The sequence below is a fragment of the Vidua chalybeata genome, chromosome 3 (assembly GCF_026979565.1).
Source record: "Vidua chalybeata isolate OUT-0048 chromosome 3, bVidCha1 merged haplotype, whole genome shotgun sequence".
Lineage (NCBI taxonomy): Eukaryota > Metazoa > Chordata > Aves > Passeriformes > Viduidae > Vidua > Vidua chalybeata.
Window position 1 is genome coordinate 62611425 of NC_071532.1, and position 27039 is coordinate 62638463.

General features: G+C 38.2%; 1 protein-coding gene across 1 annotated transcript in view; it reads right to left on the reverse strand.

The window, feature by feature from the left end:
• Window positions 1–229: 229 nt before the first annotated feature.
• The window catches only part of CLVS2 (clavesin 2), a 54939-nt gene continuing 28129 nt past the window's right edge, over window positions 230–27039 (reverse strand). The window contains exons 3-5 of the mRNA XM_053939176.1: window positions 16028–16138; window positions 13306–13526; window positions 230–8525 (exon numbers count right to left, since the gene is read on the reverse strand). Coding sequence (XP_053795151.1) covers window positions 8438–8525; window positions 13306–13526; window positions 16028–16138 — 420 coding nt within the window. The 3' untranslated portion in view covers window positions 230–8437. The remainder of the gene's footprint in view (window positions 8526–13305; window positions 13527–16027; window positions 16139–27039) is intronic.

Consider the following 27039-nt stretch of genomic DNA (forward strand, 5'->3'; position numbering starts at 1 on the left):
GAGATTTCCAAGTGACAATTGAAAATGGTATTGTAAATGTGTAATATGTTAACCCTCTAAAACTTACTGATGGGTGAAAAGAGACATTCAGTGTTACCAGACTTTCATGCTGACATACCACTCAGTATTTTTCTTTCAATACCTTGGTAAAAAAAAATGCAGTTCATCCAGTTAAAATATGTCTTCCATATATGTTTTAGCACAAGGAAGCCAGACAAACACTCCCATGTACAAACACGAAAAATATATATGTATTTTAATTTTCATTTGGTCATATTTTATTTAACAGAATGTCATTTTTCCTCAATAACCAGTGATGATTAAAAGTAGTAGCACTCTCCAAAGCAGCCCATTGATCACAGAGAACTGATGATATTTAAATATACAATATAAAGAGTGATGTTTCACAAAATTGCTTCATCTTCAGACTTTAGGCTAGAACACAACAGACCAAAATTAACCATTTCGCTAGGTCCAAGAATAAAATTCAAAGCGACAACAAGTTGTGAAAAGAGAATAGTTATTGAAACTTTACAGAGAAAGAACATGATTAATAAACTTGTCCTGGCTTTACAAATCTCAGACCCCCTGAGTCCTAACAATACTAAACTGAGAAAAACAAATTTTATCCTGAGGATATAAGCATTGTTTGTAAATTACTCCTGTAATTTAATTTTGAATTTTGATATGGTGCTATAATATTTTCCATAAGGCTCCAAAGTAGATTGCTGCATGCAAAAAGAACATCATTCAGTAGTTACTGCTATGCAAGTACTACAGATCACAAGAGCCTTAAGGCACAGATTACCAATCTGCGATTTGAGATGTCACCATGACTAGCTGTTAATCATTATTCTCATAACAAAGCTGTATTAATAGATTATGCGAGTACTTTTGTATTTGCATAAGTGCAGAATCAACAGAGTTACCACGATTTGTGCACAGCCTTCACTGGGACACGAGTACTTCCATAATATGTTGTTGATTAAAAGTTGGGGCAGTAGTTCCTATGCGAAGAGTGACAACTAAAAGTCAGGGAAGGTAACATCTTAAATCACAAGAGTTGTGTCATCTGCACTTATAGCCAGACTCTTTCGTTTTGTATTCCTTTATGATGTGGTTGGCCTTGGTATCACTTGCCATCTCATCCTGTCAACCAGAGATTTATAGAAGGGACATGTTTAAAATACTGGTCCTCAAGATCTACTCTGCAGATTTTCAGTGTGTTCAGGTTTTTTTTACAGTTTTCTTCAGTTATTCATAGAATAAAGTACACACAGAAGACAGGATGCTGTTGAACACAAGAGGGTAGGAGAAGGGATGAAAAGCTGGGAATGTTTTGCAGAACACATTTCACACAGAAATCCATAGGGTGAAAGAGCTAGAGCAGCAAAGGATTTTAAAGAGCCATTATTCTCAAGCTGAACACTACCAAAGTGCAAAACAATTTTTCATAATAGTGTCAAGCAATCTAAATGTGCCCCTCTGAATATATTGACAGCTTTAGAATGACATTTTCTACTATTTAATTCCTTCTACCATTGCTGCATCAAAGATGCACATGAACCTCAGGGACAACCATACTTAAAGTGATTATACACTTCCCATCAAGGATACAATGCAACCAAACCCTGGAAGTCTTTAAGTTATCATAATCTTAGGCATTACTTGTAACAATCACTAATTTAATATTCTTAGGCATTAAGTGTAATGCTTAAAGTTGTCGGTTTCCTTTAAATCATCTCTGCTCAGAGTGACTAATGGCTGCAATTAACACCACCAGCAGCACTGTTTAAAGACACAGGACACAGATCATCAGCTACAGCTCGAAGGCTGCATAATTTGCACAAGACATGGAAGTTGGCAGGGGAGATTCCCACACCACTTCCACTCACAGCTTTCCACAGAGTAGGTGCTGATACTGATGCCAGGGCAAGGCAGGCAGGAACTCGAGCAAGGGCTGAATTCTCCCACAGAATTTTCTCTGCAGCAGGGTTGTGCAGAATACATCCCTCCCTTCTCTTCCTATGGACAGGTTGGGGGGCTCGACCCTTCCAGCTCCTGCATGCTACATGATGCCCACATCCTGGGAGCTACTGTGGAGCAGCAGAGGCACTTCAGGTTTAACATATGCATCAGGTTTAAATATATCGAAACTGAGTTTGTGTGGGAAAGTGAGAAACATGTTATCTCTCCTTCCTGATGACAGATGCGTCATGGGGTTTGTAAGTCCCCTCTAATATTATTGAGCAGGTGAAAGCCTCCCTCATAATTCAAATGGTTAACCAGTTCACTCCAAATCCCTAATGTTGCTTCCTCCCTAGGCCTGCCACCTTTCCTTACAGCCGTAGGGCTCCTTTCATTCTCTCCTTCCACAACTTCTTCACCCAGGTAGGACATAGCATTTCTCATAATCCTGGGACCCATCTACAGGTGTGGCTCTGCTGTCGTGTTCTGACCCCTTAAATCATGTTCATAAGCTCAGCTACAGCACCTATCATTTTACATGGCAACTACTTTTCTAAAGATTTGGGAAACTCCATCGTGTCCCTACATGGTAGACCATGTGAAAAAATGGAAACTCTGCTCATAATGTAGAGGTGGGGGGACTCAGGCTACTGATTAATTTTTTGGCAGTGTTAATGCAAATTCTATCACATCATTTTTGCCATTCATACAGCTTTCCACTGCAAGCTTGCTTCTTTCTGTTTTGATTTTTTAATTATTGTGTTTTATCATCTTCTATTATCTCTCCCCTTGATTTTTTCTACTCTTAAATTTTTATTAACCAAGGGACCTGATTTGAGATGCCTGCCTTTAGGCACTGCTGTTTGTTGCTGATGATGCGACAGCCTCTTTAGGGAATCACAGCCACATTTCCATATCAAATAAAAATCCTAATTAACTCCTGCCATTTGTCTACTGCAAATTGACAGATATGTCAATTCTCTGGAAGTGAATTCTCTGCAAAAGGAAGCTTTGTCATACCTTTATTTGAGAGGACTTACTGTGAGCCACTGGTTCAGACAGAACAGATCTGGCTGACCACAGTCCCTGCAGACAAAATATTTTGGCCACATTTTAACAAAACGTGTACCATAATGAATTATCAGCATCTTCCTTTGGAGTTCTATTTCACGTGCTTGCAGTGCCTCCTCCCCCCCAGCTTTGGACTCCATAGCAGTAGCTGATCAATTCAGATTTTGAACTCACTGCAGAAATTTCTTTTTTCTCTATTTTTAAATTCGTATAATGCAAGTGTTAAAGAGTCTTTTATCAATCAAAGCAGTTTATACACACAAAACACCAGAGGAGGAGTGACAAAAGAGTGGGAACTTCTCACCCATGTTTCAACTTCACCACTGCCCAGCACTGCATAAGTTGTTATTTTTTAACAAAAAAACTACTTCGCAAATTGTGCAATCCAACAGGGGTCAGTGTCATTTTGTGTCAACAGACGCTTACGAAGGAAACAAATTAAGATCCCAAAAGCTGATAGGAAAAAAAATTCCTATACAACTGAAAGTTGAAATGCAGACTGAAGGGAATGTCCAAGTCAGTCTGCTAAATACAGACTTTTGACACAGGGTCATTCAAAGTTACAAGGCAATACAGGACATGAGATTCTATCTACCTGGCTTGCACTTTCATTTGAGGTCACCTAAGCATGCCTCTAAACAAAACGTTGAAGTTCCTTGTATAGTTAATGGAAGATAAGTATCTTGGTTTGTCCCTGACAGAATTCATTACGGGGCAAATTTCCTTTTGGGGGAGTCTTTGGATTAAACAACCTTTTTTTCCCAACAATCAGGCAGGGAAGAAAGGCAATTGATTTGAGGGACATACACCCTTTTTGCCACTTCCTCAGCAGAAATGGCTGAATGTACACTCAGATTTAACTCCATAGGAAAGCAGATCACCCCTGGTTTGCAAAGGTCTCATGGTAAAATGTGCTAAAGAAAGTAGACATGAGTGAATCAACAAGACCTTCTTACACAAAATAGAGACACGTTAATTTTTTTTTTTCCTGTTACAGTCAAAGTGATCAAATATCATCTTTTCCATATAGAACAAAGTCTTCCATTGAGATATGTCTCTAACTCACTGTGTTCCTGTTTTACTACCTGAGAAATGGGATAACTATTATTTTCTCAATTTCATAGAGTGTTCTGAAGTTTGTGGACAAAAGAATTATTCTCAGCACCAGAAGTACACATTCACAGGCCACTTGCAAGATACCTTTCTTTAGAGGGACTCGATCCAGCTAGCCATGTGATTTAAGTGTTTTTTTCAGTACAATCCTTTGAGACCTTTGCTGTTGTCTTTCACACTGATAATTACCTTCCAAATTTTTCTTGGAACCCAACACTGCTAATAGCTCAGCAGGACATTCCCCAGACACAATTAAAGATTATAAAATCCAAATTCCCCTTAAAATTCCATTTTAATATTCTAAATAAAATCCTGAAGCCTGATTGATTTTGGGTTTTTCTCTCTTGCATGCTCTTTCAAACATGACTTTATCAAAAAACTTGACAAATACATACATTGATAATCATAACAGAAACAATATCATAACAGGGATATGACCAAAGCTTATTGCAAAGTGTTTTCCAAGTAATGCTAAATGGTAGTTCTTATGATGCTTGACAAACTTTAATTTCCCAAACGGAACAGGAAAATAATAAAAGGCATCAACAAAATACTGTCAGGTTACAATTTTGTCAGGTAATGTGCTTAGGCTTGGCTCTGACTGTGATTAAATAATACAAAGAGCATTCCATGCAAGGTACTGAGCTAAACATTTGAGAGCGACATTAAAGTGAATTTGCTCCTCCACATACCAGTGACCTATTGAGGTCCTTTTTACTCCTCTTTTCTTTAATTCTGTTTTCAGTTTGTGAGTAGGCATAGCATGTTTGTAGAGTGCAAAGCATCTTAAATATGCTATACAGTAAATTTACATTTCTGTAAAGACATCTCAAACTATTTTACAACTAATTACTATTGGGAAGGAGTCTGTGTACTTGTTGGAGCTTAGTGGGCCTGATTACCTGTCGCTATAAAACCAAGAGTCTATTGACATCTCTGATTACAAGGAGGTTTTGGTCATGGAAGTTTCCATAATTTTTCCATATATTTTTAAGCATTTGTGTCTTGGAAAAGTCATCATGTAATAGGATATTTTTAGATCTTATCAATTTTTACCCTTTTTTTTTTTAATTCTCCTTTTTTTTTTCTGTAGTTGGACAGGTATATGCAGTTTCTCCACTAAGTTCCTTATATTGCAGGATATTTTTATATGCATATCAGCATGCATAATTACAACAAGGTTTTATTCCACCCAATACACAAGAAAGGTAAGAAATTGAGAGTTCCTCCCAAGCATGTGCATTCTGTTTTTAGCATTTCAATTCTGCTATAAAAATTAGACAGCAATTCCTATGATAATAAAGATTGGAAAAAGTTTTCAGTCCAAATTCATCTAATAAAAATTTAACTACCTATAAAGATTTTCTACAAGAAAGGTGGAACCCTTTATGTACCCTGATATGTAAAAGAGAAATGCCTTCAAAGAATAGTGAGAGCAGGTAAAGTATATTTATTTCTCTTACCCATTTCCATATTCTTTTTCAATGTCACAACTGCAATTACCACTGTCAGAATTTGATTCAGTGAAATAAAAGCTGCAGCCAAGAAGACCTGTAGCCCAACTCTTTAAAAGAGAGGATGTTATTGAAAAAGCAATTTTGTTCTTGCTGAAAGATGAGGTCCCAGTTACCCAAAATTATAATATATCCTACTTTCACTTTCTGGAAAAATGTATTCATACTCATTACCTTAAAATTGAAATCAGACATCAGAAAATATTACATAAATTACAGTTAAGTGCACAAATAAAGAATTTTCAAGCAAAAATTTATAAGCTTCAAAACAAATTTTAAGCTTCATACAGTGGAACAGATTTGCATTTTGTGATTAGACAGGTGGTGTACTCTGAAATCAGCATTCTGCTGTCTTACACTGGTCTGTCCCATGTATCTAAAAGGATCCATGAAGATTTTGATCACCACTGTGTCACAGCCTGTATAAATGTGGAGTACTGACTAAATACTGAAGCCCTTATAAGGAGAACATTTCTACTGATGCTTTAGTTTTATCTGCTAAGAATTTTTAAATCATAACCATGGTAATATACTATTCTACTAACCAGAAGTGTGGAAATATATAACATACATTCAAAAATGGCACTTATGCAAATACTGGAGACACATCTCACTTATACAGCATGATTTTACAAGGAATGTGAAAAATAGAACTGAATAAAATAGCATATAAGAACTGATCATTTTTTCAAGTCTCTCAAACTGCAGAAGTAGCATTAGGACAGTTTCTACTACTGACAATTTGTAGAAGAGACTGATAAGAAGTTCAGGCTCCATATCTTTGCTCTCTGCATTTCCTAACACATATCATGAAAACAGAATTAGGAAAGCAGAAAGGCAATCAGTTGTTCAGACAAGTTCCTGCAAGCTGATGGCATATTAGGGCATACACTATTTATCAGTGCTGCTAATGCCCTATGAAGTAGGAAAGCTTTATCTGTGTGTTGCCTGGGCTAATCAAGGGTGATGCTGGAAGAGTTAGGTTCGTCTCAGCCCTGAGAAACGCTGAAGCTGCCACCACAGAAGTTACAGCTCAACTCGAGACGACAGACTTTCAAATCTTCACTCTCTGCTCTTAACCCATCTCAGCCTACCAAATCTTACAGCTGTAATCATCCTGGATGAGAAGAGGTGACCTACAACCAGTAACTTGGAAACTTCACCGATCACTGGTGTGATAGAAGAAATGTTTTGAACTCCAGCACTGAGGAGGCAGGGTTGCTGTGAACTATCACCTCCAGTGTGGTCAGTGTTTTCTTAACTAATCCCTGCACTGCCTGAACATGCTCTTATAATACCTCTAATTATTCAGATGTCTTGCTGGTCACCCTGTGTGTCATCCCACTCTTACTGTCGATTTAAGTCCTAATAAGAAATTACATTCTCGCCTCAGCACACCACAGGCTACACACACATCAGCCAGCACACAGAGATGACACAGCCCCATGTTGCAGCTGATCTACCCAATCCCTAGTGAAACCTGTTGCCTTTTTGAGGTAAAATGTATTTCTCTATTATGGCACATGTTCAGTATATACAGTTACACTACAACCAAAACAAAGGTGTCCTAAACTATAGACTGAGATGTTTGACTAAAACTTATTCCTATTAATCTTTGCTTGGAGTGGGATGCTGTTGATCTATGGAAAGTTTTACTATATTAATAATGACAGTGTCTCAATATACAATCTATAATATATCTAAGTACATTGAATAGGTATGATTTCTTGTATAAACCTTCAGTGAAATATACTTATCTAACAATGTCACCTTGTATGCGTGTCAGAGATTGGTAAAAATATATATATATGTATCCAGTCTCCCAGTGCACAGGATTCAGTGACTAACCTTTGCTGCCAGGCTTTACTTTCAGATACTGATTATTCCAGTGTAGTTAGAGGACTAATGTCTCACTCCAAGAGAGAACAGAGTTCTGGAAAAATTCTTGATATGCACCCAAAATGAAAGAGAAGTAACTCCAATGTATCCCACATTACAACACCCAGATTACGGTACCAAGCCAGGTTACCTGTGTAAATGAAAAGTTAGGGAATAAACCTCAGAGACCCATACAGCTAAATGACAAAGCTATCCAAGGGTTGATTCCAGTTCACCTGTGATCTTTCTCACAATGCACATCGTTTATGCTAAGTAACAATCCTAGAGCCCAGTGTTCTTTGAGAAACCAATTCCCACAGTTAGAAAACATTGCACTGATTACAACATCTCCCAAGTACTTATATTCCATCTTTATCTTAGCACACTATGTGATCATTGCAGAAAAAAATACAGTAGTCAATGTACTTGTTGGCTTCCCATGGGAAGGACAACACTTAATTTGCTTTGATATTTTTCTTTGTTCAGTATGTTTCTCTCTGTGTATGTGTGTGCGTGTGAGAACACACACGTTTTCTTCTCTTTTTTATGGTGCGCTTCACTGACATATTTAATAGTCACTCATTTCCATAGCACTTGTTTACCATAACTTACAAAGTAAAATTGGAGGATTATATTGTATTTACAAACAAGTTGGCACTTACAGAATAAATTATTGATTCTTTTTCTTTTTTATTTAATTTTCTTTTTTTTTTCTCCACTTCTTTTTCACCAAAGGGCTTCCAGAATTCAGGCAGAATAGTAACACCTGCTGCCAATATGCTACATTAACATGAGTAAATAGAATTCCAGCTGTTACACTCTTTCCCAATGATTTGCTTGCTGCTGAGAGGCAGTGCCTTCCACCTCAGTTCATGTCCAGTGCTCAAAAACTGTTAGTCAAGTGAAAGCAAAGGCTGCATGTTTTCTTCTTCATTCTTATCCATGCGTTTCAGCACCCCAGGATCCACAACTGACTGAGACCTGCAGAGGGAGAACATGTTTATTTGACATTTCTAGATCAAGACAAATGAGGGTAAACCTCAGCTTTCTTTGGTTTATTTTCATTTCTGTCAGGGTTTAAAAATAAGGGTACAGCATTATCCAAGCATCTGATCATTGCAAATCATCAGGAAATACCTTCATGGAGGGATAACAGGGCTTTAAAGGGCTTACTGCTGATCTGTAAATATGGAAGCAAAAGGTGGAATAAAGTGGATCCTTTCTTCAGTGAAATCGTGAAGCAGGGAGTATCCTCCACACACCGGGGCAAACTAAGCTGTCCTCTGTAGTGACTTAAGCACTGACGGTCTCTCCAGAAGGTTATGCAGCAGTGGGCTGGCAAAGAAGGTACAATTCAGCCACCCAACTGGCTAATCACACACTGCAATTAGCGGGATGTGTTAGCTGGAAGCACAGGTTGCTCCTTTTCTGAATAGCAACTTAATTAAACAGTCGAGATCCTAAGTCAAACCTAGGAATAGTGCCATGGTTAGCAGGATTTCTGAAGCAGCAGACAAATGTGTCAAACTCCCTTTTCAGCTCAACTGAACAGGGCAGGGCAAATTCAGTGACGATTGTAAAATTTCTCTAGATTTTCTGATTCAGCCCAGAAGCATAATATGACACCACTGCCCTGCAACAGCCATATGTGACAGACAAAGAGGAAAACTGAGTCTCCAGCAAAATCAAAATGTTCCATTGAAAACAAAGGCTGTTTTGTTAAGCAAAGCCTGGGATGTTAAGATGGGGTCTCACATCAGCCATGTCTCAGCTCATCCAAAAGCAGACACTTCTGGGGTACAGTAAATGCAACCCTGGTTAGATATTTCCTTTAGTGAGAAAAATCTCATGCAGGAAATGCCTACTTCTCTTTCCTTCTGTAAAGAAGATTTGAGATGACTAAAGAGCATGTGTACATCTCTACAATGCAGGCATTTATTTTTGATCAGTGGAAGCACACTATACCTGCAGCATTGCTACAGATTTGCCCATTTAGAGGTATACAGTGCAGAGAAAAACCTTTACAAATTCTAACTGTTCCTAAGATAAGCATACGGAGTCAATCCCCCCCTCTTATAAACTGGCATCATCCAGTGAAACCAATGAATGAGGCTGATGAAGTCCTTCTCAAAAAAAATCTAAGGAAGACTTACAAAAACACAAGAAAAAAAACTGATTTAAAGCCTAGGTGAAAACTTTGGACACAAGGATATTTTCTAATAATATTTATTCTATTCTCATACTAATACTAAAATCAAGAAAATTAGCTTTAAAAATATGATAATCTCTCTTGTGATAAGGATAAATTAAACTTTTTAAATTATGAGTGTACAATAATACATATCCTGAACACTAGTCAGTTCCTCAGGCAGAAAACTAAACCACTGAATTAAAAATCCTCTTTTAAAATCTTCACAAGGTACCATGCCAATGCAAAGCTGATTGAAAATTTGCTGGTGGGAAGCTGCACGCATGGAAAAACCAGTTCATCATGATAAAAATTGCTGTGGAAGCAAATTAACTTCAAAGGTTTGCCAACTGGATGTAACTGCTAAAACTGAGCCTTTTCCTCAGCTGCCAGTGACTGAGCAGACAGGGTTTCCAGTTCTCATCTGGGGAAAATTGAAGGGGAGCTGGAATGGCTGCAAACCTGGCCTCCAGTTCCCAGTGAGGAAGCTTTGGCCAAAAATTCCCAGGGCCTCCAAAACCCCCAGTGCCAAGGCAAATGTGAAAATCGAACTGCACAAATCCTGATCTATGGTTTGTAGGTTCAGATGCCCAAATGCCTTAAAGAAGAAGGAGAAATAGTTTGCACTCAGTTTTAAACAGAAATTTACTGTCATGTTTCATCCCATTCAGCAGCAATTCACAAATGAAGGTATGTGAAAGGAAAAAACCATTTGTTTAAGTCTATAGCTCCTTCTCTTTTGCCTACATCTCCCTGATAAATTTACAGACATTACTGAATACATGCTGAGAAAACACAGCGGGACAGAGTTATACGACAGTTATATCACGAAATCCCATTGCAGAGGTGAGGAACCAAACCACACCTCCTCTGCAAAGTTTATCAACACGGACACCTGCCCTGCTGGATTAGGTGAGAGGAGGATGCAGGTCTCCAGTTGGGTGCCTCAGGATGATAGCCATGGGTGAGCACAGCCACAGGCCAAACCTGACTGCTGAGACAGCTGCAGTGTTGCCAGATGACATAAACAACTTCTCCCCAGAGGTCTGTGCTAAAGGTGGCATTAATTCCTCCTTATCTCCATCATCCTCCCTCAAATGAACCTTCCTTTCAAGGTGAGGTCATCCAATTCACCAAAAATTCAAGGAGATCTGTAGGAATGTCAGTGGGTCACATTGGGGGCAAAAAGAAATTGGGGGGGGGGGTAAGAAAGGAATGAATTCTCAGTAGCAGTTTGGATTTAAAAAGACATTATTTCAGGAAGTAAACTAATTTTAAAATGGCAAGCCAAGTTAAACAAGATAATTGTTGGAGAGCTGCTAGATGCTTGAGAAATTTGTTCTAAGCTAAGCACTTTTCATCGCCTTAGTCATGGGGTTTTATATGTTAAAAATCTTATGCACTAACATGTCATACAGACTGTGGGTTGAAACTGAGAAACAACCCAACAGTTGCTGAATACAAGTTAAATTTAATTATTAATGAAATAGAGTTTATCTGTTTTATCATAACTTTTCTATTCATGTTTTAACAGAGTCTGTGCACTTAGTACATTGAAGTCTTGGGACTTTCTTTCAGTCTTAGTACTAGCACAGTACGTCTACTTAGTAATTTTTATGTCCAGAAGCAGGGAACAAGGATTCCAGCAGATGCTGGAGGCATGCTAACTGAGAAGGAATGCATTGAAGGTGAAGAAATTTTAGCATAATATTATATAGGTACAGATTTCAACATGTTTATTTTCTGTACTAGGTCTCCTACTCAGTTAGTTCACCCAGACTGAAAGAATATCAATTTGAAGCTTATACTGAAGTGTAATACTGTATGAAAAGAGTTTTCAAGAACAAGTTGAATGAGAATAAAAATTATTTGAGAAATAATTAAGAATCTGGTCAACTCACTGCTCTTCCACTTAATAGTATGCTTGCCCAGGACAATCTGGAAAACTCTGCTCCAAACAGGCTGCTCCAAGCAGGCTGCTCCTGCTTATTACGGGCCTTCTCATATTTTATTTTGTTGCACTCTTTACTCTCACAACATCATTTTACAGCAGAAAGACTTCTGCTTTTCAGGTCATTCATTCCATGTTTGTGTCTAAGACAGCTTCTCTATTGTCTCATAATTCTTGTATTATGTACAAATCATATATAAGTGTATTGCTCACCTTTCCCCTCCCCTGGCTCTTTTTCTCTGTCCCATTTTCTCCATTAATTGTGTTAGTTACACAATTCTAGCTTTATATATCTGGGCATTGGGGATTTTGGAGGCTCTGGGAATTTATGGCCAAAGCTCCCTCACTGGGAATTTTAGACCAGGTTTGCAGCCATTCCAGCAGCCCTGTCATATAGTTTCAGAACCCTTTTTAACTTCTTATCCTAGCTCATTCCTATCCAGTTTCATGATATTTCCTACTTTCAATAAAGTGAAGATTTTTTCAACACAAAATCCTTAAACTTTATTGGGTTTTTTTTTTCTTTATTTCCTATAGCAATCTTATGTTTTCTCCTCTGTTTCCACAAAAATATCTCCTTTTTAAACCACACTGTCCTTCCCAGTCTAGGCAATATTTTCCAGCCAAAATCATCTTCCTGGCTGAGAAATCTGAAAATATTTCATGCTGTTTGATCTCTTGCCAGAGTTTCTTTCCCTTCTGCATCACATGCTGTCTCCTGAAACTGGGTTCTCAGCCTAGCATATCCTAACTTAATTTTAATGACTTTATATATTGGTTTCTGCCTTGTTTGTTCTTTTCTGATCCATTGCTAGGCCTGTCCCTTATAAGCTGCACTCTGACTTTTGCTGCCCTTTCTGCTGCCCTTTCTCCTACCTTTTCTGTCACAGTTGCAATCTTTACCCTTTTCTCTCCTACTGCCCTGGCAAGCTTGGATCAGATTCACCCCTTCCAAGTTAATGACCTCACTGCTTCCATAGCTACTGGAGAAGTAACTAAGCTCTTCCTGTACTTTATTTTGAATGGTAAAATGCAGCAAGCAATTACACTGTACCTTCTCAAAGAGAAGAATATCAGAATGCCAGAATGTTTACCAGACTTGAGTATAACAATTGGCACTGATTTTGGTCCTGGTTCTCCTCATATTTTCTCAGGCATGCAGTCACTGTGACTGATGGTTCAGATGCCGTAAATATCCTGGCACTTACAGGCTGGTGTATACCAGGCAATGAGCTATGAGATAGAGGAAGATAAGAGCTAACATCACTACCCAGAAAGATAATTGGCCCAAATTTACCCTCTGCACGGAGGCTCACTCCAGCTAGCACTGTTTCTCTAATAAGTACTGTAGGCTGAGGTGAGATAGCAGCTTATTCCAAAGACAGTGCTGTGTACACAACCTATATGGCACCACAGAAATAATCAGCTGCACTGAGTTCACAACTCACATGTGTAATAATCACAGCATGGTCTCTCATCAACACTGATCTTTTTAAGAAAGGGGAAAAAAAACAATTGTCTTCCTATATAATAGACTGAACTACCTACAGCTTCATAAAGGAGGAAGAAGGCAAATGTTAATCTTATGGCAATACAAGAAGACAAGAGTGCCTTTAACTCACCTTTTCATGGATTTGGGAGAGAGGTCCTTTTCTATATCCTTCGCAGCAGTGTTGTAGGAGTCCGCATTGCATTCACTGTCATCATCGTATTCATGGTCAAGCAGTGTTCTTGCCCACGTCCCCATGTCATAGGGGGGCAACATTCCTCCAAACTCTGAAGGCAGGATCTCAGGGTGTATGAGCTGATGCAGGCTGTTGAGGTTGTTACCATGTAGGAATATCTGTATGTATGGATGCAGGTAAAAACACAGGGGTATCACCAAAAAACATCAAAGCCCAAATGACATCATCATTATTAGGAGGATATTGTACAATTTAAACATTCTGGTTGTGTTGGGCTAACAGAGGAAAACACACATCACCTCTGCCTTAAACATGGTCATACTATGTTCATAAATCTCCAAAGTGATTAAAACATATATAACTTAAAATGTGTGCAGGGAAAGGGACTTAGGGAGGGTAAGAACTGGTGTCTCGTAGCTAGATGGACAGAATATTCGATAGACAAACTGCCTTGTTAATCTCTTGTCCATTGCTCTCCCTAATTCTGTGAATTAAGTGAAGAAATTAAGATTATAACAAGTAAATAAAAATAATATTCACCATATACAACAAGGAATATATATTGACTTTCAGCATGCAGCCATGAGTTCTATAAATAAGATAAACTGTGCAGTGTAATGATAACAGTGCTGGAAATATTTTCTTCCTTAATCTAGTGATACCAGTAACTGCCATTTATACCTGACAATACATTAAGTAAGTAATAACAGTAAAATAATCCCTGTGACAACACTGACGGAATAGCTGATGGACTATTTGATATTTTCCATCAATGTTTTGCTAGACTGATATTCATATATATTTTACACATATATATCTGTGTATTAGTATGGCATCATGCAAATACTTGTATTTATGTTTATGTTTATGTTTAACTTTAATGTTTCTCCTCAGAGATCTTACATGTTCCACTTCATCTTGCAAGGACTACTCTGGGCAGCTATACCCTTAGTATGATTTATAAGAGTTAAATTCAAAAGGGAGAAAGACAAAGACCAAATATATGCTTGTATTTTATTGCTTACTTCAGACCACCTCCCAGTCAGCTGTGGACCCAGGAAAGCTAGTATGACCGTGCAAAACCAGTGATTTTCATCCATCTCAGAAAGGAATTTATCCTTTGTGAAAGAACATTTATTAATGGTGAAAGTTATTTGATTTATGGTGCCTTTACAGCTAAGTGTTTCACTTCTTAGCTGTTGTTTTTATATATGCCTAGTACTGTATTTATCACAATAAAACTATCACTTACAAATCTACATGACAAATTAAAAAAATACATAATAATTTAGGATAAAAGCAACAGATAAATAATAAGCCTGATAAAAAAATCTAAAGAGAATTATCTTGGGTTTGAGGGGTTTTTTTCCCAATCATTTGTCCTGCATCTAATAATTTTTTTTAAAGCTGATTTTAAATTTTATGTGCAGGTCATAACTTTCACATTTTGACACTAAGTTTAGAACTGTAAATCAATATTTAACCACCTGACTACTTTTTATAGGTATTTGGTATTGACAAAAAACAGTTGTAAGAAGTCAGCATTTCTGAAAATATAAGCCATTGATTCAGGTGTCGAAATAAAAATTTAGATGCTAACTGATAAGCCTCCATGTTCAACTGCCTTGTCACTTATTTTTAATGCTGTAATCCTCCTATGAGCTGCACTTTACTCCCTAGTTATGCATATGCAGCACTTGAGTTGAAAAGGCCTCAGACATATTTGGCACTACAATGTTCTTTGCGGAAGCTGCAGTCAACAGAGTGCAACTGAATCCTGCAAAATGGGGCTTCATTTGCATATTTATAACAGATATTACATAAAAGGCTTTGTGATCTATAGTTCAAAATCTGTAAATACCAGAGGCCTCTCAAGCATAATCTGTCAGTAAAAAACAGCTCAACACCAAGGATCATTGTGGCCTTGCAGAGTGTGTTTGAGGAGAAAAAATACAGAGCAGCTTAGGGATCTGATTCCATTAAAAAAAAAAAAAAAATTACCATGTTCTTGGTAGTGCCATTGTACATGATGTTGATTGTGTTTTCCTGAATGACAAATTTCCTGTTACAGAAATAATATCATTCTATACGCTGTCAACACCAAGCTCTAATTTAATTGCACTGATGCAAATGGTACAAATTCAGCAACATCTCAGAGGCTGCTCATGCTTATGCACAGATGCATGCACACAAATTCCCTTTTATTGGTTTTCATTCAAATTAGTATTTGCAAACTAATACTAGTAGATGCCAGCTGGGTATTTTAGCTCATGCTAATGTCAAGGGAAGCACACTAGGAAAGGACTTTGTAGCCATTAACTCTGTTTTTAAAAGAAAGACACAAATAATTTTAACAGAAATTAAACAGAACTGAATTGAATACAATCTTAATAGAAACTGTAATGTTGGCAGTATTTTTTTATATAACTCCCAGGAGCAAGTGTATGCTTACATTTTAAAATACATTTAAGTGTACTGCCTGACTGTGTCCTTAAAGGATAATGTTGTATAAGTTTCTAAAACAGTTGAAGGTACCCTTTACAACACAGATATATTTAAACATTTTATACCAATAGCAAGCTGTTAATCTACTTTATTAGAGTATGATGCATCTGCTGATGACAATTGCCAGGAAATGGACAATTAAAAAGAAGAATACCCTTTTTCGTGTCTTCTCCTTTAGAAAGGGCCGGATAACTGTGTAGAGGGCATGGATATACCACGGCTGATTGACGAAATGTATTCCTCCAAACCGAGCTGGAAAGCTGTCCTGTGTATCACAAAACAAATACATACCATTTGAGCCGATTCTTAACATATGTAGCACATGCATCTAATCATCTAATACTTTTTTTTTTCTGAATGCCTTCATCTTAATAATGAACCTTTAACAAGAAGAAAGATTATGCATCCTGTCAGTTGAGTTCCAACCTTTCACACCAAGGAGCAACACACCTTGTAAGAGTTACACTTACAGAGTAAGTGTGGAGGAAGTGTGCTGAGATAGCTTTGCTATTCAAATAAAGACACAGCATTTCTAACCTCCAGAAATGCTTTAAACATTTATGATTTGCCCATAATCCATCTATGCAATGTATTTTTCTCTTTTCCACTTCTATGGATTTTAATCATTTTTAATAGTAACAATCTCAACTCTTCCAATGTCATTGAAGAGCGCTAAAAAAGAAAGTATAAATCTAAACTACTATTCAAAATGTCTCCAATATTATCCATATTTCATAAAACTGAGACTGCATTAAACATTATGCACAAACCGTTATCCAATATCCATGACAGTAATTCTTGTCACATAGTCAGAGGCCTTCTGGGAACTTAAATGTAAGGATAGCATATCTGTATTGAAGCAATCAATGGCTTTACTTTTTTACTTGCTGAAAATCACAAAGGGCAGATAACTCACTAGGAGAAGATTCTGATATGCATTTTCAATTTCTAAGTCGAGAGAATATGCCGGAGGGTTTGGCAGTTTCAGGAGGGCAGCCACTCTGTCCTGGAATACAATTTTCAAATTCCCTGTGTTGTCCTCATTTTGTCTTTGCCTGGTTGATCATATGCACAAACAATGCAATAAGCCAGCTCTATGTTTCCTAGAGTTGCACCACTGAGGAAAGAGGAAAGAGGTGTAAACAGGTGCAGCTGATGCATGCCCCCTTTTGTTTTCATGGCTTATGTCAGAATCTTCTCAGTGAGGAACCTTCTCCTAGTTATACAGACTTCCTAAATTAACAGCTTTCATTTGAAGCTTAATTCAACACGTGACACAGCATAGGCAGCCATGGCAGTCACTTAGATCACAACCAGGTTCCTCACAGCAGCAGCAGCAGCTCCCATTTGACTATACAGGCAACAAACAAGGACAACCTTTCCAGCTACACCTCCTCCTCCTCTTCCTCCTCTCTTCCTCCTCCTATGTGGATGCAATAAAGGCAACTTCAGGTCTGTGCCACTGGGATCAAAGGCTCAAAAGGAGGCAATCAAATGGTCTGACATGGTGCTTTGTGCTAACAGACCTATTTTGCCTCCTCTAGAGACAAGAGAGGAGGACCTGTAGAAGCACCCAGCAGCCTCGATGTAATCTGCAAAGCACCACTTCAAGCATAGGGTCATACAGCACACACCAAAAAAATGGCCAAGAAAAGAATTGTAAACTATTCCAGCCAATCAATAACTGTCACAAAAGGAAAGCAGAAACTGCAGGAAGGAAATCTTTAAGTGTTTCCAGATAGGAATAAACTTTGAAAAAGTGCAACTGTCTGCATATCCACAGAACCTCTTTCGTTCCGTGAGTGTGTTTAGACCTATGGGAATAACGGAGCACGAATCACTTACTCCTCTCGAAGAATCCATTCACATCCTGTCAGGCACGCCTAACCCAGAGGCTCTTTACAGCAAGGTACCTCTTGCCTTCCAATTATAACAGCTTGCTGGATTTTCCATCAAGGAGGCAGCACCTTGACAATAATTTACAGGGAGGATGACAGCCGCAACACACACTATTCACATCTGGCTGGCCAGAGCACAAGTCAATACAATCAATGTTTTGCAGCTTTTCTCCAGAAACTTTTGATTAACAGCAGCTTTGAAAGAAAACAATCCTATCAAAAGATTGCTGCAGAAGCCTCTTTCTGCTAAATGCACAATTCCTGTCAGCACTAGCTAAACATCAAACAGGATGGTTGATAATTTGACACACAATTCACCATGTTCAGTATTGTAAATCCCCAAACACCATTCTGAGGATACAGCTACGATGCGCAAAAAACGGTAGTAAATTATGTTTGTATCACAGTGATCCAACAAATCCATTTGGGAAGGATAAATCACTGGATGACACCTTAACCTTTAGTTACAGGAGATACTATTCATCTACAGAAGGTTGTGTTTATTTGGATTATCACAGCTGGTTCTCCAGCAAAGAAATCAGGGGCTCCATGCTGCATACCATGCACAAAAGAGCACATACTTAAAGCTGCACAAATCTCAGCAGAGCTGAGAGTCACACAGAAACTAAGGACAATTTGTGAATAAGAAGATCTCAATAGGCACACTGGCATGTACAAACACAGATTCAGAGCAGAGTGCCAACAGCATTTGTATTCTAATGTGGCCTCAGAATGCTCTGTATCTGTTTAAAGATATAAAATTTCCAGCAGACAAAAGGACTATCCTTAAAAAGTACCACTTTGACACATCTATTATCTTTTCCTCCATCTTGGAAACCATTTACATGGAGGATCATGAATATATGTGGAATGATCCTCAAATAGAAGATGCCACTTGATCTTAAAAGCCAGTTTGTTACAGTGTTTCTCAGAAATTCTGAAAGCATTTTCTGAAACTAAAGAAGATAGGTAATTATCAGTCTGTGACTGAACCAAGGTGCACAGATTCAGAAGCACTTACTAAGGTGTAATTAGGACCAACAAAAATTTGTGCCAAAAAAGAAAAAGGGTGATTTGGTCAGAATGACCATTGTACACAGTGCAAAGCTGCTGAAAGTAGATCCCAAAGCAAATCTCAAAAGTACCTCTGAAAAAATAAAACAGCAGAATAAGCAACTATATCTGCTGGAGAAACAGGTGTCAGAAGGTTGTCTTGCTCTTCTCAGATGTACCTGATTTCCACATGGGGATTTGCCAGACAGATGGTCATCCTACACAAACAGCAGGTAGGAATTCCTTTCAAATCACTGATTCTTCTGGGGATTTATGTAGATTAGGTTACAAGCATGGTGGCAGTCACAACTGCCTCTGCAGACATACTGTACTTCAACAGATGAGCCTGTAACCCATGAATCACATGAATTCTAAGTAAAAGGAATCTCTTGCCAGAAAACAGTAAGAAATGGAGATCAGCTGTAAAGTGAGCTGTGTTTCTGACTGGAAAAGTAATAAATCTGATGGGGTATTACCAAACTGCAAAAAATAACTAATTATGTATACACAGTGGGTAGATTTTTCTTCACATTCACTGTAACCTCTGTTTCAGCAGCAGAGCATAACTTTTTCCTTTCTCTGATGAACACAGTTTGTGACATGGCTATGCCATAGACACAGACAAGCAGTTATTATCAGAGACCACAGGCCCCATGACACGAGGCTTGCAAGTGACAATTAACAGTAGGCTGCCAAGGAAGAGGCATGCCCCTAGACTACTGTCTGCAGCACTGAGGGACTACCAGTGCACCGGCAGCATAGCAGAACAGTCCCAGAATTGGGTTTTCAACTCTTGTGAAATGGTTCTGTGCACTCACAGCACAGCAATTTTAACCTCTCAGCCAAACATAATTTATACAGTCTATCTTTACAACCTTTTTCTCCAAGGGCCCATCTGCTGTTGCCTACTACCACCCTTGGCATATACTAAGAAGCCAGGTTTACACTTGCCAGCCATCACATTCCACCCTGTGCTGTACTCGGCCATCACCTGAGCCAGCTCTCAGGGTTTCACAGAGGGTCCCCTGCTCCACTTTGACCTTAAGGAACTCTTAAAGCACAGGTAGTAACAGCAAAACCAGTATATGACATTTTCAACTTATGAGTACTTATGAGAAGAAAGTGCCAAATTCCTACTGAAAACCAATGTGAGTCTTCTTAATGGTATCAGGACTGTTATCATAAAAGTAACCCATCTTTTTATCTTTAAGAAATGCAAAAAATCAAAGAACTTCTTAAAGGCCACAACATTCTTCACTCCTTGAGAATCCTGTCTACATTCAAATCTCTGAAGTCTACTTTTAATGAAGCAGCCCTCCTAGCTGAACTCAGTACTGTAATCAAATTTGTTTGCACAGCTTTTAGAAATCTAGTCTCAGAAACTGCTGTGACCACTGTGTGCCCAAAGGTGTTTTGGCAGCCCATTGTCATCAGAGCCTTAAAAGTATGCCACACATCTACAGCAAACAGTCTGGACACGTCTTGCCATATATTAAAACCAAGAGAGTGGCATGTGTGCTCTGGGGTTGTTTTTGAGGGTTTTCTGTCCTTAAGTGCAGTGAGACTCTTTTTGCAGACAGTCTAGAGACATCCTTCAAAGATCAATGTAGACAAACATAATGAATACACTCACACACTTTACTTAAGGCTGCACTTTAGTGCTCTGATGAATTCAGGCTGTTGCATCTGCAGACAACAAGAGGTTACAAAGTCAAAACTGCAACAGCTCTATCTTCATAACAAAAATTGTAAGTTCAAAGAAAGCATACAAAATTATTAATATCTTAACTGTGACTTAAGACTTACTCCTCAAGACAATACATTAGTCCTCCTTTAGCATTTCAGAAAAGCCAAGCACTTCAGGGAGAAAAAAAAAATTATTATGATGAACCGAAATGGTATCTTTATAATGGAAAGCTCCACTAGAAGGAAACTGAAATGTCTGCTACAAAATGCATCACAATTAAACTTCATTTTTAGCATGTTAAAGAGAAGACTATGGAAACTCATGGAAAGAAAAGGCTCTGACTAGGAGGATTAGTTCACATCCTTAGTATCCAAGAGGTGAACTACCAGTGGAACTGGCATCTACATCAGGAAAGGACACCCGTCTTGCTACCAAACTGTAACTCTCACCAAAGGTAGGAAAGAACAAGGCATTCCTAATACCAAACTTCCAGCATCCAGCCATGACATGAGTACTTGCAATGCCTCAAAACAAACAAACTTTTATGTCAAGACTGATCACCTACGCTCAAGACATGACTGGAACCAGTGGTGAGATTGGATGACTAGGAGAATGGAAAGTGAATATTTGGCATCTAAAAGAATTTGGGTTGGATTTTTTTTTTAAGTAAACAGATGCTAAACACACCAGGGAGAATAAATAACAGGTGAGGAAAGAACCTTTCAAAACAAAGGATAATGTTGACACCGAAACAAAGGGGAGAAAGCTGACCAGGAGCACAACAAGATTGGAAACTGGTCAACAGCTTTGAATCACCAAACATGCAACAAGACTGGCATCCTAACTAATTTTGAGAAAATTAGTAAATTCTCAAGAAACTAAGCTTCAGCTTGTCTAAGAACAGGAGACCTTCCCTCTGTACCTCTCTGTTAAGGCTCTTTTAAGGTTCAGATCCAAAAAAGAAGATTCAGGTGGTGAAATTTTGCTTGACCCCTGGAACAGCTGCACTAGTGATTTCCCTCTGGAAGACCAACATGTTGTTCTCTCCTAGTTTGAGCTTTTCATTTTTATTATACAATGTTGAACCATTTCTAAGACAAACAAAAAGTGCCCAAATAAATTTTTGTTACTGTGTTCAACCAAAAGCACAGTACCTAAAGGCAAATTGCATCATTCAGTGATATTCCTACAAAATAAGATTTAATTATCTAGAACTGGATGTTGTCATTTGGCTAAGAAGCTTCCAATGAAGCAATTTGACTTTTGGCAGTCCTTTTCATTTCTATTAGTCATTTTATCTTACAACTCATATAGTAATATATTAACTTCAATGAAATGAGAAGAGAGATGTTATCCATGCAGTGAGATTATTGCTTTTTTTATTGAAGTATCTGTTCTAATTTTAAATAGTCTTCCACCTTTCCTTTCAATATGCTACTCATAAAAATTATATATTGTTTAAATTAATTAAGTGGGATTTAAAAGTCATTTGACCATATGTGTCTGTATGTTTATATACAAATATAATAAAATTTAAAACCTACATAGATTTTGTGCTTTCACTGTTTGGATAAAGGGATTATATCACTCCAATTTTTAATTAGGTGGGCTTGATAAAGAAAGTATTTTGTGTAAAACCTTCATTTTAATTTGAAATTACTTTATTTATTCACAAATTACCTTCAATAGGTTTTGACCTTATTTTTTTTACGTTTTCATTAGAAATTGGGAAATTATTTTAGAAATTTTCCTTCATTTTGACAGGAACTTGGGGTGTTGAACATTGTTTTTTGCCCTATTTGTTTAGTTTAAACCTTGAAAACGAAGGCCTTAATTTTAAAGAAGAAATTTAAAATGTTGTTTTTCAAGGACAATACTGTTTTCAACTATCAGCACTGCCTCTTTTCTAACACTTAATTTGGAATGCGAGATATTAAAAAGAGGGAAAGGAACCTAAAAATTTTTACAGCCTGGTGCTATTTTCCAAATAAGCAAAGCCAGAAAGAGAGTAAGAAGGAGGGTAGAAGTAGGATCTTCTATTCTGAAATGATAAAATCATTCTTTACAACAGACAATTATCAGATGGTGATTTTTTCTATGGAAATTCCCATAGGGAAAAAAAAAAAAAAAGTCTGTTTTCTGGGCAGCTTGTGAATGTCTTATTAGATTAAGATTACAGACAAAGAGAAAAAAACACTATACTGCAATTTGCCGTGCAATTACAGTAGCAATACTTTCATAATACTGGTGGAATAAAAATAATGTGGAAAATTACTGTCCATAAAGGATTCCATACTCCAGTTCCTGAAGGCAGAAGTTTTTGGCCAGGGACTGCATAGCAAGATCTGAAATGCCACACCAGCATCTCAGCTTCACCACCCCCGTCCTGAAGTCACCCTCTTTTTGTCAGTGAGACTGTCCAAACAGCCCCTGGTCTCTGCCAAACTGCTGACCACAGGATTGCTGTCAGGATGCTTTTCATCATGCAGAAAGCTTCCCACAGGCCTGAGGTCGTTTCAAAGAGGAGCATTAGTAGCTATCATATACCATGCCCCTTCCTTGTACCTGACCACTTTCAAGTATGAGTAGGTTAAACAGCACCTGGGAACGAAGGGATATTTTAGGATAATGTTAAGATGAGGATTGAAAGAAACAAGGCAAGGCAGAAACCATAGAAATAAGATAAAAGTGAGGAGCTAAAGAGATTAAATTAAAAAGCAATTCAGGGAGAGATATCAAGATACTACTATGATCCACAAGAGAAAACCATTCATCTTGTTCCTTCTCTAGCCTCTATTCAAAATTTTCACAGGAAGGTAGGGAAAGAGAAATAGAACATATTCCTGCACAGAGGACCCATGTTTTACAGTCACATGTCAAGACTGATTTTAGGTGCAGACCTAAACTCAAGTAGAGTAAATAAACACCAAATCCTATATCTTCCATGCAATTGCATGTGTCATTCCAGCTGACAATTTCCTAGGACCAGACCCAGACTAAGGATTTTCAGTTTTTCAGGACAGACTTCTGTCAAAATTTGCAAGAAGCTAATCTGAACCTGTCCAGGCAATGGGGCACACAGGTCTGCTGATGGATAAGATGAAGAAAGATCCTGCACAGAGGCAAAAATGCATGTTTTCAAATAACACTGTATAGCTATTCGGTGCCAGTAAATTACTGAGTTGAAAGATACCATTTCTCCTACCATAATATTCACTTTTTCTCCCCTGGAAATGGAGAACTTCAAACCGGTGCCTACAAATTTATTATTCAAAGCTCCTCCAAAAATGCAACTCTCAGTTTCAGACAAGATGCATTAAAATTTGATTAGCCCTTTGTAAGTTTCAATTTACAATGATACAATAAAGTGAAAACTATAGTGTTTCAAGAGTTATTTAATAAGCCATGTGTTTCCTCATACTATGAGGAATCTATCTCCATCACTGCAGTAAGAACTAAGAGCCATAATCATTTTAGCCATCCAATTTTAATCTGTCACTCCATGCAAATGACAGTCCTGAGAATTGAACTAAACTGTAAAATTGGAGTGATAGTGATTTGAGAAAAATCAGCCGAGGACAGCCACTGAGATCTAGAATGCAGCATAATTAAGCTTTAAATTACTGAGGAAATTGAATAACTGACTTGAGATCCATTAATAAGTATTATATTTTATTAAGAGTAGAGGTATCATGAACTATGCAGCATACATAGTTTCAAGAGGTCAGTTCCCCACAGGACAAATCTAATTCGAGTTCCAAAAAGTGTTCCAATATCTTTGTCATAGTACAGAATGAAGATTTCTTTCAGCCTTTCAGCTTTAAGGAAAGCCTTAGTCTGAACTGCTCAGCTACACTTTATCTTTACAGAGGTTCTTTAAAAAATGTGATTTCCTACATGCTAACTGCATTTCAGCTTCCCTCTTCTTCTGCACTCCTGAATAACTGCTGGTGGTACACACATGCAATATGTGCCTGGGAGACCAGGGTATAACAATATTGTTTGAGGGAGAACTGTCATTCAAGTTATTACTCTAGAGGACCATAAATCATTGCTGCTGAATTCTAACTTCAGACATCAACCCCCTGTCTTTGTAAAGCCATATAAGGATGGGTGTCTCTGGAGGACAGAGACACCCTTTCTAAGGAGGAAATCTTCCAATAAAAACCAGAGATTCACAACAACTGGGAAAATAGTTACATGTTTTACCATACATATCTAGGACAAGGCTAATGTGTTTGCTGAGCTATCAGGATATGCCAGTAATGAAGAAATGTGATGGTGGGATCTCTCCTAAAATCACACTTTTGAAGCTCTTGAAAATTCATGTGCAAGGAATTGGGAGATCAAAACCAGAAATGTGCATGTCTTCTTGCTAAAATTAAAGTGGAACCCATGTGAATTTATTCTCAAAAAGAGAAAACAACAGTAGCCTCAGCTCACATCATATGGATACCCACAGAGAAAAGAACTCAACTCTGAAACTGTATGGAACGTGGGGTCCAGTGCTGGGCTTCCCAGTACAAAGCAGACAGATACATACTGAACACGGTCCAGCAAAGGGCCAGGAAGATGACTCAGGGATTGGAGCATCTCTCATATGGACAGAGACTAAGAGAGCTGGGAAAGTCTGGACTCTCTCCTGGAGGAGAGGAAACTCAGGGGAATCTCAGCAATGTATGTAAACACCTGAAGGGAGGGTATAAGAAGCTGAAGCCAGATTCTTTTCAGTGGTGCCCAGTGACAGGATCAGAGGCCATGAGAACAAACTGAATGAACAAACTTATGTTCCTTCTGAACATAAGAAACCATATAAGAGCACACAATTCTAAACAAATTAGACGTTGATGAAAAGTATAAAATCACTGAGCTTAAATAGTCTTTTTACCTGGTATTTTTCAAACCACTTACCACAGCTGTGCTATTTTTTGAAATTCCTCACCAGCAGACATAATCAGTGTGAGGACAGACTCCTCAAAGGCAATTAAAAACTATGTAAGTTACTCAAACTTCTTGGTTTGGCTGAGGTCACTCATCTTAACAAGTTACTGTAAAAATGTGCTTGGCTTTCTCCACCTAAACAAAGGCTTACCTTACCTGCAAACACTGAAATTTCATGCATCACACTCTCTGAAACAGAATTAGAAAATGTAGCCACTGCCAAGCTGTCTGCACAAGATGTACAAGTTCAGTTTCCAAACAGTGGGAATGAGCTGTTTCCCTAGTTCTGGCACCCACTAGTGAGCCCACCTTTTCAGAAATGCCAGAGGACAACATGGTCAGTTCACAGACCAGGGAAAGTCAGCAACAGTCAAATTAACTCCATTCCTTAACCACACCTCTAGGAAAGAAGTTCAATTTCCATTTTGAAACTGACAATTTGCTGCTCTACTTTTAGCTCTAGCAACCTTACAAAGGGTGGCTGCATTTGGAAGTATGTCTTTTTTCTAAATATAGCATTATTTACAAAGATACTGCTTTTGCATATGTAACATCTTCAGATGTTTATAACTAGAGATTGCAAAATGTTTATTGCTCTACTGCTAAAACTTTATTCAAATTGTAGCATCTTAAGTGCAATGCAATATACTAGACCAGTGTAACCTACTTTTTACAGAAAGTGTAAGAATATACGCAAGAAGATCCTCCCTCCCTCACCTTCCATTCTACTTCTCTGATTTAGCCACATTCTGATTTGCAGCCCTCTTCTACAGCATGGCTTAAATTTTCTGTTTTCCTCTACTCCTGTCACTCCAGTGCTAGTGGTTGATGCTACCCAGAGAATTAAATCCCCAGAACAGGGATGATGGCATATGGCACGCGTGAGTGAACTTAATGGAAGGCAGAGACGCCCTGCTGGCTGTCTCTTGCTTCCCATCCATCAGCACCACACAGGGCATCGTGCCGTGCTGTCCGGCACATCCACGCTATTAGTGCCACAGCCGTGCAGCCGCCATCCACGTCGTGCAGGCTACGGCTGTAAAGGCCCCTGCTGTGACCACCATGTGTACCTCAGAAGGAGGCTGAAAATACAAAACTCCTCACTTCAGTGAGAATATCATTAAACATTAAACTGTAAACAAGCTTCTACCTCCGCTTAACTGAACAGTCAAGAGTCATTCCTCAGCAACACAGGACAAGCTGAAATAAAATCAGAGCCAATGCTAATACAAGCAGACACAGTCTCTTCCAACCTATCCTTTCACAAATGGATGCTGTTGTTGAGCTCTTGCACCTGTACAAAAACTAGTTTAAGCAAGTAAAATCTTCTGTTAGGTATTACCAGGTGCAGGGTCACAGCAGGATGCAGATACAGACTCAAAATGCACCACATTTTCTAGACATAAGACATCTTCAATTGCCGATGAACAGAACTGCATTGAAACCTAAAAGGAACGTGTCAAACAGTGCATGTGTGTCTGTGTATAAAAATCATTATGCCTCAAACAGCAATTTAATCTCTTAAAAATTATTAACATGGATAATTGGGCAATTTCCAGTAGTCTATTTACTTTAACATAAATTTAA